We start from the raw sequence: 15,525 nt of genomic DNA on the forward strand, positions 1-15,525 counted from the left end.
ACCAGACCTGGATCATGTATGTATATATATATATATATATATATATATATACATACATACATACATACATACATACATACATACATACATACATATAAAGCCAGGTTGGTCAGTGCATTCCTTTTTGACAATAGTAAACCAAATAGTTTGTTAGTTTATTTGTTTTTCAGCCTTATCCAGACTTTTCTGACTTTGGTCCTTATATCTAAAATTACAATCAACAAAAAGCTATAAAATGCAGTTAAAGTAAGATTTTTTAATCCCTCAAGTTAGAGCTGAAAGTCTGCTCTTCAGTCTTATATTGATCATTTGATTTAATAATCCACTGTGGTGGTGGACAAGTGCACAACTATAAAAGAGTGTGCCTTTATCTTATCGATCTAACTGTAATTACAAACTACTTCACTTTTAACAGGGTGACTCAGTCTGTCCACGGCACACATTTCTGAGCCACTTTTATTAGTGATCTGCTTTTAGGTGTGCGTAATGCTCGATTTAAACTGGATGACTCATAAATCAAAGTGGAGACTAAATAACCAGGGTGGGAGAGAAACTATTGAAGCAGTAAACCAACGCAGAGTGAGACCTCTGTCTGCATCCTCTGCTCGGCTCGTCCTTTTATTCAAATATAAGACTGGAAAACGTAATTTCTACCCAATACGCGCGCTCCGGCGTGACATAATGGAACGTGCCAGGCTAGAAAAGCTCGGGGCGGTGCGCGCGGGCGTGTATTCAGATCCTGTAGGAGAGGAGAAGAGCGACACGGGGTGTTCACACAAGTGTTGCAAGTGTTGTATTCATTTTAAGAGCAGATCATTCCCGGCGCGGTTCGTCTCTGTGAGGTTATGGGCAGGACACAGTTCTGAGGGAGTGTCGAGCAGCGCCACTTGTCATTGTACCCACGGAAATAATGATGAAGAAGGATATTAACTTGAGCTTGGCGGACGACGCAGACCTGAAACCGCACCTCCGCGACGCTGAGAGCATCCTCAGCTCCCCGGACCTTGGGCTGCTCAAGCTGGCCTCTCCAGAGCTGGAAAGGCTAATCATCCAGTCCAACGGAATGGTCACCACGACTCCGACCAGCTCCCAGTTCCTCTACCCGAAGACGGTGACGGACGAGCAGGAGTTCGCCGAGGGCTTCGTGAAGGCACTGGAGGATTTACACAAGCAGAACCAGCTGAACGGAGGCGCGCCGCCCAGCAGCACCCTGGATCTCGGGGCTAACATCGCCCCAGTCACCGTGCAGCCGGATCTACCGGTGTACACGAACCTGAACAGTTACGGCAGTGGGCCGCTGGGAACCACTGTCAACTACACCACGGACACGGTCCCTTTCCCGCCTCCTCCGTCACATCATTTAGGGGCAGCCCCGCCGCAGCCAGAGCTGTCTCGGGTCCAGCCGCTGAAGGAGGAGCCTCAGACGGTCCCCGACGTTCAGAGCTTCGGAGAGAGCCCGCCGCTGTCTCCGATCGACATGGACTCTCAGGAGCGCATCAAAGCCGAGAGGAAGAGGCTCAGGAACCGAATCGCAGCCTCCAAGTGTCGGAGGCGCAAACTGGAGCGCATCTCCAGGCTGGAGGACAAGGTCAAATCGCTGAAAACCCAAAACACCGACCTGGCCTCGACAGCTAGCCTGCTGAGGGAGCAAGTGGCCCAGCTGAAGCAGAAGGTGCTCACCCATGTGAACAGCGGTTGCCAGCTGCTGCCACACGAGGTTCAAGTGCACTAGTCGGAGGGACTAACCTGCTGTTGGGCCACTGACCAGCTTATAAGCTCCTTGGACTTTGTTAATGTTGGGGTTTCCGTGTGTCTCGTAGCCCAGATGTGTGCCGTTACGCGCAGGGGATGAATGCCAGGCCACGTAGGCCAAAACTGTACATTCATGTTCGTCTGTTTAACAAAAAAAAAAAAAAATCGAAAAGAAAACTGAACTTTTATGATTGATCAAACGTAAAACACACCTGGCACAAAATACATCAACACATGGACCTCAGCGCGGATACCAGCCAGCAGCAAGTCAAACTGTGTTTGCGTTCCTCGACCATTTGTTCAAACTCGCCCCCACTTGGCGGGGAGAACAAATCAATATGATGTATTTGATTTTTAAGTCAAATTGGTGTATTTATTTTGGTGCCGAAATGAAGGGCATTTGCCTCTAATATATTCTACATAACTAATTCTATGTATGTTTACTGTTGAACAAGGCAGCTTTAAACTGCCAGTATTTTCAATGAAATGATGCCATGGGCTTTCCTAATGGGAGAAAGAGTCGCGTATACGTGTTTACTGACTGCTTATATGCAGTCGTCAGCTGGACCAAACAGACAGACAGTGTTTCTACGATAATATACACATTTATGATTCTGATTCTTAAAATATGAGGGATTTGGTTGTAAAAAGAAGAAGGGAAAACGCCAACCACACCCATATTTGATACATGAGATCTGATCTACACTTATAGCCTACATGCTGTGGATTTCTGTAGGGAACAATTTGCATGTTGCTGACAAACTGGAATGTCGCCCGCTGCTGGGTTCACATGAGGAATTAATCAGTGTTTATTATCTGTAACCTGCACACTTGTGTATTTCTCTTTCTTTCTTTCTTTCTTTTTTTAATACTCTACCGAGTCTTTACTGCAAATGTGTTCTTGTTTTAAATGTGAAGAAGAGTGTAATCTTTCTGTTTGCGCTGACTGTTGCGATCACCTCTAGCCTACAGTTATTCGGCTTTATGCGGTTGTGTTTGAAATAAATGCTGCTGGGCAATAAACACTGTTTCCTCCATATTTTAGCCAGCCTCGCTGTTTTTATTGGGGGGGTTTTACCTGCACGTAATGAAGGTCACATGTAGTCTACAGTAAATAAGGTGTTAAACAGGTCAGGCTTCATGGTCAGTTTCATGAAGGGCAGTTACATTAAGATTAGTTTTCGAATGATTGTGAAACTACCTGTTGTTTACCTGTTATTTTTTTCTCTGCCACTTTATGGAAATGATCCCTTTAAGGAGTGTAATTTTATCTTGCTGTTCAGAATTAGTGATTCAGTGTTGCATTAACACATTTTGGCAGTATAATTTCATCTGTTGTTTAGATTTCTGTATAAAAGCATGAGGCTGGAGGATTTCCCCCTCTGCTGGTTATTTGTGCAATTACAAATGAAACAAGAGCATTTTAGGACAAAATGTTTCTGACCTTCGTGGCAGTGGACGAGATTCATCCAGCACATCTATTCAGTTCAGTTTAATTCAGTTTTATTTTGATAGCTCCAAATCATGACAGCTGCCTGAATCACTTATTTGGATGTTGTCAACTCCGAGCAGAACTCAACCAGCTGTTTTGTAGATATTTGTACCAATATTTTATTCTGAAATTATAAGAATCTCCCACGCCCACAGATGCTTCCAGTGACTGTTATGAGGCCATGTTCTGTAATGTTCAAGAAAGCAGCTTAAGATGATTTGACCTTTGTCACACGATGTGTTATCCTGCTAAAAGCAGCCATCAGAAGATGAGTTCACTGTGGTGATAAGGGGATAGATGGTCAGAAACAATGCTCAGGTAGGCTGTGGTGTTTAAATGAGCCATCAGTATAATCCTCTCAATCTTGCAGCAGAAACTGAGTCTCAGTAGACCAGAGAACATTTTTTGTAATCTTCTGCTGTCCAGTTTTTGTGAGCCTGGGTGAATTATAGCTTCAGTTTAATGTTTCTAGCTGACTGAACTGCAATCTTCTGCTGCTGTAGCCCATCTGCTTCAGGACTCAGTGTGTTGTGCACTCAGAGATGCTCCTCTGCATACCTTGGTTGTTTAAGATGTAATCATTTTAATTGCTGTTGCCCTCTCATCTCAGTTATCATTAAGGCTTTTTGATAAGAGAACTGCTGCTCTTTTGGAGACCATTCTCCAAAAGAAGGCTGCATGGCAAAATCTCAATAGCTCAACAGTCTCTGAAATACATGAGGCCCGCCTATCAGCTGCATTTACAGTGACTTATATTACCTTTCTTCCCCGTTCAGATGTCTGGTTTGAACTGTATGCCTAAAATGCATTGAGTTGGTTCTATGTGATTGGATGATTGCACATATATGTTACCAAACAATTGAACAAATGTACCTAATAAAGTGGCAGGTGAGTTGTTTAAAATTTAAATGCCCTTCTCTCTCTGTCTCTGGGTCTTTGACAGACACTGACTAGTTTCTGAGATTTTCTTCAAATTTCTTTCAAAAATGAAAAGTGAAAGAGTGACATCCTGAGGATGTTGAAGCTACTAGCAGCTAGATATTTGCCACCAAAATGACAATTTCATGCTAAATCCTGGTGACTCAAGCATCTGTCATATGTTATTATTTTAAACTAATCTGAATCTTAGGTTCAGAGTAAAAACCTCACTGGATGTTGAAGAAGCGCCAGGTAAAAGCATTCACTGAGGGCAGAAACACTTCAAAAACCACAGTAAACTGAATGTTAGCAACTTTTTTTTAATTATTGTTTTACCACAAAGTACAGATAAAAACATCCACAGCATATTCTCTCACTTTAAATGGCCCAAACTGAGAGGGAACTGAAGAGGCAGTGATACAAGACCAAATCAAGTCACATGTTATTTCTGCGTGCTAGTAGAAGCTCTACAGTCGGCAACCTCTACCAAGCTGGATGGCGTTTGTTTTTGTGTACATACTGTAGTGTGTATTGCTTCGTAGCTGAGTGACACATTCATTCACAAGCAGGCCTAGAAATGAATGCAGGGTACAGTACAACATGGCTCTTTGGGGGATTTCAGGTCTTTTTTTTCTTCTTCTTTTTTCAATGCAAGCCTGAGTCAATACAACACAATCCACACATATGACTCAAAGGTAGAGTATTTACAGACAGGGTTTATATGGAGAGGAAGACATATTAGAAAGGAGAACAGTTCAAAGTTTTGGATTTTACCAGAAAGGAAACAGTCACAACCAGTAAGAAGTAAAATGTATGCAGGATCAAAATCATCTCCGCAGTTTATAGTCATATTTACTGGCCAAATCACTTCCTGTTCTAATAACACCACTCTGAATGGAGACTCAGTTTTTTATAGTATTGAAGTTCCTGCCAAACATGAGACACGAGCTTTACAAAGTCATTCATTACTGATTTTCATCCAGTAGCGCTTTGCCCTTTCAGTCCATAGATGTCATCCCATTCATCAATATGGGTTAACGCTGATATGAAATCCTTTTGATATGAAATCCTTTTGATATGAACAGGACTCACAATATTTCCCTGTGAGGAACTTGTTTTATTACTTGTTTAAACGTTTAGAATTGGTTACACTCCTCGACCTGGCACCCCACAGCAAAAACAGCGAGCTGCTTCTTAAGCAATCTTTGGTGAAGTATAAAGAAGGAATACTCAGTAAGCCAGTTTTAACCGTTAAAACTGTAATAAAACCAAAGTGCAAATACTTTCCCAGTACTGAATATTTAACTCCTGCATTGGCTCGAGCCTTCAGCTGCTTTACGCTTGCTTCGTATTTAAACAGTGCGGTCCATAATTTACCTGAAGACTGAGATCAAACGCAAACACACAAATAAACCGACGCCCACACAAGAGCCCACATTTATCTGTAATACTGAGGTGTTAGTGGTATTAATCGCGTAGTGTTTTTTTATTAAGCAGATAAACACGAGGAGTCAACATGTTCTTTGATACGCTGTCTCCGTCCAGAAAAGAAACGAGTTCTCTTTCAGAATAATGCAATCAAACACATATATATAGGGATTACACCCCACACATGTTGCCATACATGTTTTTCCTGTCTTGAATCTCGCTACGGTGCTGTACCATGTGTCAGCATGATCTCTACTCTCTGTAAGTCTCAACCAGCAAGACAGAAGCTCAGGACTGTAGTTGTCGAATGATTTTGAAAGCATGCCAGCATACTGTACTCACCTAGAGGTCAAAGATCAGTAGATCTGCCAAGTAACCACAACAAACTCCAATCTGGCCGTTTTGGGAATCATCCTAATCTATCCTGATGTTTCTTTCACTGCTTGCAGGCAAGCTACCAACAGAAAGCAAAATACCCTGGAATATCAAAAAAGTAACATCGCTCTTGTCCTTCAAAGATTGATGAAATGTTTCAGTGTCTTTATATTTGAGGACAGCAATCAAAGAGATGAAAGCCTGAAGTCTGAAGGTTTTAGCTGTTACATGACCTCAACTTCAGTATTTTACAAAAAAAGGTATCTGCAGAATTTTTTCCACCTGATGAAAACTTTCAACTGTGTTGCACAAAGATGCTTTTTAGACAGCCTCCTATTTTTCCCTTTATCTTCCAGTGACAAAGACAAAGACACATTAAAACCTTTTCTATTATACAAACACTGAGAACCTAAATGGCTTTAAGATTATTCTGAAAAAGAAATGCATCTCCTTCCTCTAAAATAGAACTTACGCAACGATGCTACGTGTCACAGCAGTGAAAACCACACCAGACGGATTTAGACTTGTTAGTAATTTAGCAGAAAGTTTCGATTTATGATGGTGCATTATTTCTGAAAGTAGCACGAGACATAAACAAGAGTGAAATTCAGCGGCTCGCAGGAGACACGCTTCGACACAACCTCCAAACAAACAGGCCTTTTATACCAGATACTGTCCTCACAGAGCTTCGTACCGTCTTTATACCTATCCAGAAATGCATACCTGTAGATGTTATGTATATAGATATATATATTGCACAACATTTATATGTACATTTGAAATAAATATAATTAAATAAAATGTGTCTCTTCATTTTTTGCTATTTTTTTACTTAGTTATAATTTGTTCGCATCCCTCTCACCCCCCTAAGTGTTTTGCTGTAGGGGGGAAAAAAAAGGGGGGGGGGCAAAGTACAAAAAGAAATGTAAAAAATGAAAAAAGGCGAAATAGTCAGATGAACAACGGAAAGACAGAACGCTTGCTATCTGTTCTGAAACTTGGTGAGACAACAAAAGAGACATTTAATGACATATATGAAATGCATTACATTGATACCGAGCAGATCTCAGCTGGATCACCACTCCTACCGAACTGAGCAGTGTGGCCCTCTTGGTCACCAAATCCAAGGCTGGCATCTTTTCCAAGATATTCAACTGACATGAAACAAAGAACTGTAAACATGGGAAGGATTTTAATGGCACTCTGAGGGTGTACGTTACGCCGTCAAATCCTTCTTGTAAAACCACACCGAGGATCAGGGAAACAACATACGACGGGTTGAAAAGCTTCAAGAACCAGGCTGCAAAGAGTCTGAAACTGCAGCTTAATTTAAGGTGCTTTGGCATCATACCAGCACCTGCACTTTTTCAATGACCTTTTAGCTCATTTGTGCAGAGAAACCAGGAGCAACCACAGTAAAAACACCAATTCAGACACTTTTCAGACACTTTTCAGCTTGATTCTTGTGACCTTTAGCCAATCTTCCTACAGAGACGAGCAGGAAAAGGAGTAAAACAGGTGATGAAGTACAGACCCAAGGACCTGGGGTCCAGCTGAAAGGAGGACAAGGAGAAAGACAGTGGAAAAGGGTTTTGGAAAGGAGTCAGCTTTAACATGCACAGTCCTGGTGAGGAGGAGCGGGCTGCTCTGTCAGCTGGGGCCCCTGTTTGGCCCCTGTGACAGCGGGATCGCCGGCGTCCAGACTCTCAGACATCTTTTCACAGATGATGTCGACCAGGCGCTCAAAGGTCTGCTTCACATTGATGTTGTCCTTGGCACTGGCCTCGAAGAACTCGAAACCTGGAGGAGAAACAGAGCATGAGAGAGGTCGCCGAGCTGTGTTCGGTCTGTCAAGCAACAAGGGATACACCTTGCTATCTGCCGGGCAGATTACATTTGGTGGTGCGGTTGCAGATCATTCCAGTGACTCACAAAGTTAACACACAGAGACAGATAACCTTTTACAACAATTTGACCTAGCGTATTTGCCTTTGGACTGCGGGAGGAAGCCAGAACAGCCAGAGAAAACCAACACGGGAACAGGGAGTAACATGCAAACTCTGCACAGAAAAGCAACAGCTGGCCGATAGGTTTGAACCCAAAGGGGCAGATAAAGTGCAAACTGCAAACTCCTTCCTGGCTTATCAGGCGGTACCAGCCTCAGAGAAGACTCCACTCATGTTCCTAAAACATCACAAGCACTATTAGTCTGCAAAAGAGCCATTTGAATATAAAAAGTTACATATCTTGTAAACTCGCAAGGTTGAATTTTGTGCGTGTGTGTGTTCAGCATGAACTCACCGAGGTGTTCGGACAGCTGACGACCTCTCTCTGAGTTCACCACTCGCTCATCCTCCATGTCACACTTGTTTCCTACCAGCAGCACCTGGGCATTGTCCCATGAGTACGTCTTAATCTGAGTCGACCTGAGGGCGGGGTCAGAGAGGAAAGTCAAAGGCTGGGACGTCTGAATGCAACATTAAAGGGTTTTTTTCCCCCAAAATTCAGGATCGCACTGATTGAAGAGGTAAAAAAATGAATCTGAATCTAAAAACTCTCAAATTGTGCACGCACACAATAAAAATCAAAGGATCAGTGTGATTTATTTGATTTTACTGTAAGTCCGTACTGAAACTTAAAGACTGAATTGCCCATAAACACAGGCAATATCAACAACAAGGTATGACCGAGTAGGTGGAAAATAAATGGAATGGTCCTCTGTGATGTGCTGGTCAGGTTATATAGCACAACAAAAAGGAAAAGATATCACGATCGCATCTCATTACTCTGCAGAGACAGAAAGCTCATACTGTGGTCTATTAAAATAGACAGAAACCTGAACCGGATCAGTGGCTCTGTTCTTCTATCCCCCTGTATCCCTGCATCTATTTCTAGAGAGATACTAAATCTCTAGATGCAGTTTCATTCATCATCCGCACAACTCTTTGTCTCACCAGAAAAACAGCGATAGAAGGTGATTTTTGGTGCCTAAACCGCACCAAACAGAAACTTAAAAAGAACATAACAGCACTGTTTTACACAGGATACAGCATCCAAATAATAATTTTTTTAGTGGTGTTTATCCTACTTGCTTATATGTTGTAGTCCCCCTTATCATCAGCACTACCCCAGCCAATGACATACCAGTCCTGGACAGCGTTGAAGGAATCCTCGTTGGTAATGTCATACATGAGAATGAAGCCCATGGCTCCTCGGTAGTAAGCTGTGGTAATGGTGCGGTAACGTTCCTGGCCAGCCGTGTCCTGAGGAAAGAAAAGAGCAATTTAATTACATGTTTTTATCATGTTACTGCAGAGTGGCTCAAACAAAGAGAGTCTGGAGATTAAGATTGGTTTTAGACATGTGGAGAGGACAGATAGTGGACATATTGGGCAATCAGTGTTAAAGACGGAGCTGCTAGACAGGAGAAAAAAGAGGAACGCTACAGAGGAAATTTAGGGATGTAATAAAGAAGGACATGCAGAAGGTTGGTGTGACTGAAGAAGATGGCAGAGTAAGATAGATAGGGTACAATGGAGACAGAGGATCCACTGTGGCAGCTGAAAAAAGAAGAATTAAAGAAACAATTTGGTTACCCAGGAGCAGAAATGTGAATTATATTTCCTCATACTTCACACAGCAGTTTAAATCAGGTAATGAAAAGCTGATAACATGCAATACAATTACATCATCTATATTGCTGAATAAGCAGTGCCAGAATCCTGCTGACAATGTGACACAGTGTATCGCTCAGGTGTGTGTTTTAATGTCACAGTGCGCTCCCACAGCACTGTGAGTAGAAGTAGAAAAAGCAGTAGAAAAAGCAAACAGCAGCTCCGTGTGTGTTGGTGTAATTGGGGAGTTTATCTACAGCCCTCGCTGCTGTTGGAAAGGTGCTGACGATTCAGAGCAGAAAGTATTAGAAAACCTATCTTTACTTACAGCTTTGACACATCGGGCAAGTACATAACTGTGTTTTAAAGGTTTAATTTAATGTAATCAGTCACTTTTGCAGGTAATACAAGCATTACCCTGATTATTGCTCAGGGAATTAAAGCACAGTGTTACAGCTAGCCAACACCCTGCCTCACCTTGTAAGCTGAGCGGCTTCTGTTCCAACAGCATCCCTCAGCTGTCGGTGCAGAGATTAAAAAAAGTCTCATGCTGGTTTACACTTCACAGGATGAACTCTTTGTTTGACACTGGCATTCAAAACCATTTGGATAGTCATACAGCCAGTGCACACAATCAGAGATGTGTGTGGGGTTTTTTTCTTCTGCAAGCACACATATGGCATTTTGGGAAATGTGCTTATTTAGTTTCTTGCCAAGAGTCAGTTAAGGTGACCAATGCCTCTCTCTTGCCTGTTGGGTTATGGTGAAGGGTTATTAGCCAGACAAATGCTGTATTTGGTCAGGTTACAACTTCACTAACTAAACACTGACTTAACCCAAAAATTAAAAGTTCCCTCTGTGAGCTTAACCATTACACACTTAAATGAAGACATATTTGGCCTATTGACCATGAGTCTGGTTCTACAGGAGATTTCTTCCTGCTAAATAGGAGTTTTTCTTTCCCCCTGTCGGCTTTGGCCTTTATGGGTAGTTTCTCTCTGGGTAACAGTTGTACTATGGGCACATTTTTTATGGCTCAACCAGAAGTTCAACCTAAGGCTTAAATTTCGGGCTGTCACTGCAGGCTGTAGCTGGTCACTATCTGCCAGGCGCCACTCCCAGTAAAAATGACCAAACTGTGTTTGTAGTATTGTTCCTTATGGACATTTTTAATTATCTGACAAATAACATGTGGCACAGTGTCATGGACCCTGAGTTTTTGTACTTACTTATTGATTTCTCATATTTACAGTGTTCTTTGGGTTTTGTGTTCTATTTAACAAAGTATATATTTGGTTTCTTTATGATTGTATTGTTAGCTTTGCCTACAATCTCTTTTAGTTTTCAGATCCAGTTTTCTTTGTAGCTATAGTTAACGCTGTATTGTCACATACGTAAATTTCTTAGACTTTGGTTTTCCTGCCTCCTGTGTCTCATTGTCAAGTTTCTAAGTGGTTCTTATGTTACTTCCTGTTTTGGTTTGTCTTTTCTTCCTTGTATTTAGTTGTACTTCCTTTGTCTCTGATTATTCCACCTGTGTATTTAATGGCTTCAGCTTGTCTTTGTTGTGATGACTGTTTATCTTCCTGTTGTTCCTCCCTATGTATTTGACAAATTTGGATTTTTTTCTATTCTATCTTGAATTGTTGTTTCTTACACTATTAAACATGAGCTGTTTGTTGAACAGCCTGTAGAGTCTGCTTTGAGTCCTTACACCTGTCTGTTAGTTAGTACTGATATTCAGATACATGTGTTACCTATGTTACGTTTGCTAGCTGTAGCTGATAACTTAGCACAGATATAAATCATATCTCAAAGGTTTTATAAGTTGAGGGGGTTTGTAGATAGAATAACTTAAATCATGCTAACAGGTGAGCTTTTTCCGATTTAAGTGTTTTCTTTCTAACATTAACACACAATCATACTCTGATGGATGCATCGAAGAGTGGAGTTTGAACATTTGGCCAAAGGACATTTGGCATGCTGAGTGGAGATGACAGGGCTCAAACCACCAACCTTTCTTCCTGAGCCTCAGCCAATCCAAAAAGAGCTGTCAAACCTGCAACAGTTACCTTCAAACAGAGCAGAGCTAGCTGTTTTCATCTGTTTTTTCTCACTATGCTAAGCTAACCAGCTGCTACCTGAAGCTTCAGCTAAAGATATGATAGTAGTGTCAGACTTCTCAGCCAAGATTTAATTAGAGAGTGAAAGAAAAAAGTGAATTAATCTTTTAAGTAAACCCTTATAATCCTTATTAAGTCATTTTAAGGGTTTACTTGAAGGAAAGACAAAGATAATCTCAACAATCAGCTATGGAAGAAGCTGAAATTGTGTCAAAAGAACTCGTACTTTTAGCTAAATCATTACTGCTATAGGTACATTTTATCACACACGCTCCTATAAACTAAATGCCTACCTTTCAATAATCTGTTGAAAAATTCAATTTCAAGAACACATTTTTAATAAAAGTCCTGATAACCAGATACATACACACAAAAAAAGCATCATGTGCACAAAAAACTGATGAGTACGTGTGTGTGTGTGTGTGTGTGTGTGTGCGTGACATGAATATATCTATTCACTCAGTCATACATTATCACACTCGGGTCACTAGAAAATTGCATTTTCAGAGAGCTGTCGCTTTGATCTATGCTTTCCAAACTGATGGTTACTGTATAATGTTCTGCAACTGCAGCTTGCACCCTATTTTTGCTCACCCACTAAGTGTGTGCTGCAAGTTGTTCTGGATAAGTGCATCAGCTCTATACCTAAAATGTCAGTGTAGGTAGCACTGAGTGGTGTTATATAATGAACACTGGACTATTCATATTTGAGCTAAGCATCAAATTTAGAGTTAAGGGCTTACTACGGAATATAAAATGATAATCTTTCCAACTGGCAAGAGATAATGTAGCCTATAGCATTTTAATGGAGAAGAGAACGGATCATTTTTTGTTACTAGCTGCAACATTATCATCTCTGCTGTTTTCCCCTTGTGTGTGTGAGCCTAGAGACATCTAATGGAGGAGCTCCAACAAAGGAGGGTCTGAGCACTGGCCGGTGTGTATATGTCTGTCTTACTGGATGTCAGCTAACAGATTATATTAGTGTCATCATAGTTCATCCTATCTGTCTACCTTTATAAATCTGGTAATTCTGAAGCTCTATTTTATTTTATTTTTTGATTGGTCGCGTTTAACCAGAAGTCTTTACTTTGGACTGCAGCTGTCATGAGCGCTGTGAAAGCAGCTCCACACGGCCTCTCAGGCCTTCAGTTTTATCTGCAACGTGACGTGTTCTCAAACGTGGCCATTTAAACAACATGTATGACATCTAAGTATATGTCACGGGTCTGCACAAATCAACATACACTGGAATAACTGCACACTGTGGCACAAATATACGCACTGTGCGCTCATGCCAACATTTTCATTTTTACTCTGCTAGCTGAGCAGTGGGGGAGGAAGTGTGTGTGCGTGTGTGTGTGTCTGTGTGCGTGAGACAGAAACGAAAGGGAGGGGGGCATCTTCTGAGATGTGTAGTAATGGGGGAGGGGAGAGCATCACCCAGTCTTAGGTTTATTCTTCTCCGATTGTATCTTTCTTACCAGAGGCAAGACCTGGGAAAGGCTGACAACAGAGGCAGCCTTACACACAAAACAGATCCACGTGTGCACAGCCACACAAATTCAATGCTCTGCTCACCATCACAGCTCTGGTTGCTGCAGAACTTTGGTGTGAAGGTGGAAATGATGTAATTGTCTACAGCATGGCACCTAAACACCAGTTTCCTGCAGCTCAAACCAAAGAGTTTAGAGCAGTTTAGAGCTTCAGCTGTCTTTAACCCTCGCGCCCGTAGAAGCAAACGCACATCTGAGGAAACACCTTATTGTTTGCTCCCGGGGACGTGTCACCGTAACCGTCTAATGTATTCTGCTCTGTTGGTGTTCATCTGCACGTGCAGGCTGCAGCGAAGGCACCGGTGTGTGCAAATCTGTGTGTTCACTGGAATCTGACTTTGCATAATAAAACAGCACCACGGGGCAGGGGCTTACAACTCCTGTTTTTTATTTTTATTTGCTCAATTATGAGAATCCATTGGAAAACATGAATATCTACATTCCTTAATCTGACAATGACAATATTTTTAAAGGCAAGGTTAAAATCCTGACGTCATAGACAGGGGCGAAATGGTCTGAAAAGTGTGTGCATGCAGGACGATCCTTCCTGGAAGGTATTTGTGGCATTGCACTTGCTTTCAAAAATAGTTGGGAGAATGGAGAAAAAAAAGACTTACAAGGAACTGAAACCCAGCTTTATTTCTCACATCCACACACCCTGTTTATGTATTTCACATGTCAGTGCAGAGGAAACATTTCATGCTTGTCTGTAAGCCCATCTGGGCATTTGCTGTGCAGAAAAGCTAAGCGGAGAAAAGGAAGCATAAATGCTTTGACCAACAAATGTGTGTGAAACGTGTGATGAAGTGCAGTGCTTCTTGCATTAGCTCATTCCTCACCACAAACACACACACTTCAGGTGCATTTCCTTGGTGTTGCTAAGTTAACCTCTCATTGGACAGCATCTGTGTGTCCTAGTTTGAAATAACTCAAGGAAGTGATCAAATCAACACCACCAAATATACCAAATACCAAAAGCAAACCAGATGCATTGACTTTCAAAAATTCATATAGTCGTACTAATTATGGGCAGACTTTGAAAACAACGTGAAAGAAATTATCTGTCATCATCCTGGGCTTTGGTGTGTCTGGGCTCTGAATCCTTGTTTGTTTTTAGAGATATTTTATATCTTTAAAAAAACTTGATATAGTCTTTAGTTCTTGTTACCTTTGTTATCTGGCTTCTGTCAGTATTTAGTACTGTTTATGTTCTGAGTTCCGTTAATCTAGCCTTCTCTATGGCTTCATCCCCATGATGGCTGCTCCTCCATGAGCCTTGTCCTATAGGAGATTTCTTCCTGCTAAAAGCGAGTTTTTCCTTCCCACTGTCGCCAAGCGCTTGCTGTTAAGCGAACATCTGATTGTTGGGACTTTCTGTGTATCATTGTACTTTCTTTACCTTACAATATAAAGGGCCTCGAGGTGACTGTTTGTGACTGTTTGAATTAAAATGAAGTGAAAATTCCTCTCTGCTAACGATTCCATGTTTAGTTACTTCCTGTTTTATTTTGACAGAAGTTGCTCACTGTGTCTTATGTTAGGTTTAACTTCCTCCTGGCTTTAGCTGGGGTCTCATCACTTACGTCTCCCCATGCTATGTTTTCCCTCATAAGTGTGTATGTGTGAACCTCAGTTTTTTCTTTACACCTGTCAACCAGTATAATATAAACTAACCAGATACTAGTAAGCAAAGTAGGTATACTTTTTGGTTCATAGCATTTTTTTTATTTTCTTGTCATCTTACCCAGATCTGTAATTTAATCCTCTTGTCATTCCTGTAGATAGTCTTCACCTTAAAGTCGATGCCAACTGTGCTGACAAAGGCCGGCGTGAAGGAGTCGTCGGCGTAGCGGAACAAGAAGGAGGTTTTTCCAACGCTGCTGTTGCCGATGATGAGGATCTTGAACATATAATCAAAGTTTTGGTCAGAGGACTCCTTCTGCCCGTAGGTTGCTGTTGCTGAAGCCATCTGTGGACAAAGACAACAGAGAAAGTCTTTAACCAAACTCCTGCAGTGGCCTCACTGTAAGATCACAGTAAATGTTCTCTGAAATAGAAATGACATTTTTCTGTTTCTTCCATTTCTAAAATACTCTGTAGAGTGACAAACTGAGCTTTCTGAGTAAGAGAGATTCACACTGTTCAGATATGGTGCACAAATCATGAGCAACAGAACAAGAAAGAGCACAAATTGATATGAAGTAGGTGTAGATATGAAAATAGAAGATGGATATCAGCAGTCAGGATAATATCCAATATAAGATTTT

At 41.5% G+C, this 15,525-nt stretch overlaps 2 protein-coding genes across 2 annotated transcripts; one reads left to right on the forward strand and one right to left on the reverse strand.

Moving 5' to 3' along the window:
• Positions 1-563: 563 nt before the first annotated feature.
• LOC102195003 (transcription factor jun-D-like) lies at positions 564-2,791 on the forward strand. The gene has a single exon (XM_005730206.2). It carries the CDS (start codon positions 911-913, stop codon positions 1,730-1,732), a length of 822 nt encoding a protein of 273 aa, XP_005730263.1. The 5' UTR covers positions 564-910; the 3' UTR covers positions 1,733-2,791.
• A 1,675-nt stretch (positions 2,792-4,466) lies between these two features.
• On the reverse strand, positions 4,467-15,227 carry rab3ab (RAB3A, member RAS oncogene family, b). The gene is made up of 4 exons (XM_005730207.1): positions 15,003-15,227; positions 9,110-9,228; positions 8,267-8,391; positions 4,467-7,765 (listed from the first exon to the last, which is right to left on the reverse strand). Exons 1-4 carry the CDS (start codon positions 15,225-15,227, stop codon positions 7,575-7,577), a joined length of 660 nt encoding a protein of 219 aa, XP_005730264.1. The 3' UTR covers positions 4,467-7,574.
• Between the last annotated feature and the right edge of the window lie 298 nt (positions 15,228-15,525).

The sequence above is a fragment of the Pundamilia nyererei genome, unplaced genomic scaffold, assembly GCF_000239375.1.
Source record: "Pundamilia nyererei isolate P.nyererei 1_Seehausen unplaced genomic scaffold, PunNye1.0 scaffold00036, whole genome shotgun sequence".
NCBI classification, from domain to species: domain Eukaryota; kingdom Metazoa; phylum Chordata; class Actinopteri; order Cichliformes; family Cichlidae; genus Pundamilia; species Pundamilia nyererei.

What these genes read in the sequence shown, in the direction of transcription:
- LOC102195003 (XM_005730206.2), top strand. Translation starts at nt 911, where the DNA reads ATGATGAAGAAGGATATTAACTTGAGCTTGGCGGACGACGCAGACCTG.
- rab3ab (XM_005730207.1), bottom strand. Translation starts at nt 15,227, where the DNA reads ATGGCTTCAGCAACAGCAACCTACGGGCAGAAGGAGTCCTCTGACCAA. An exon ending in GGATTAAATTACAGATCTGG is followed by an intron (nt 9,229 to 15,002) that starts GTAAGATGACAA and finishes TTCTTTCCTCAG; the next exon opens with GACACGGCTGGCCAGGAACG. An exon ending in TTCAACGCTGTCCAGGACTG is followed by an intron (nt 8,392 to 9,109) that starts GTATGTCATTGG and finishes CCCCGCCCTCAG; the next exon opens with GTCGACTCAGATTAAGACGT.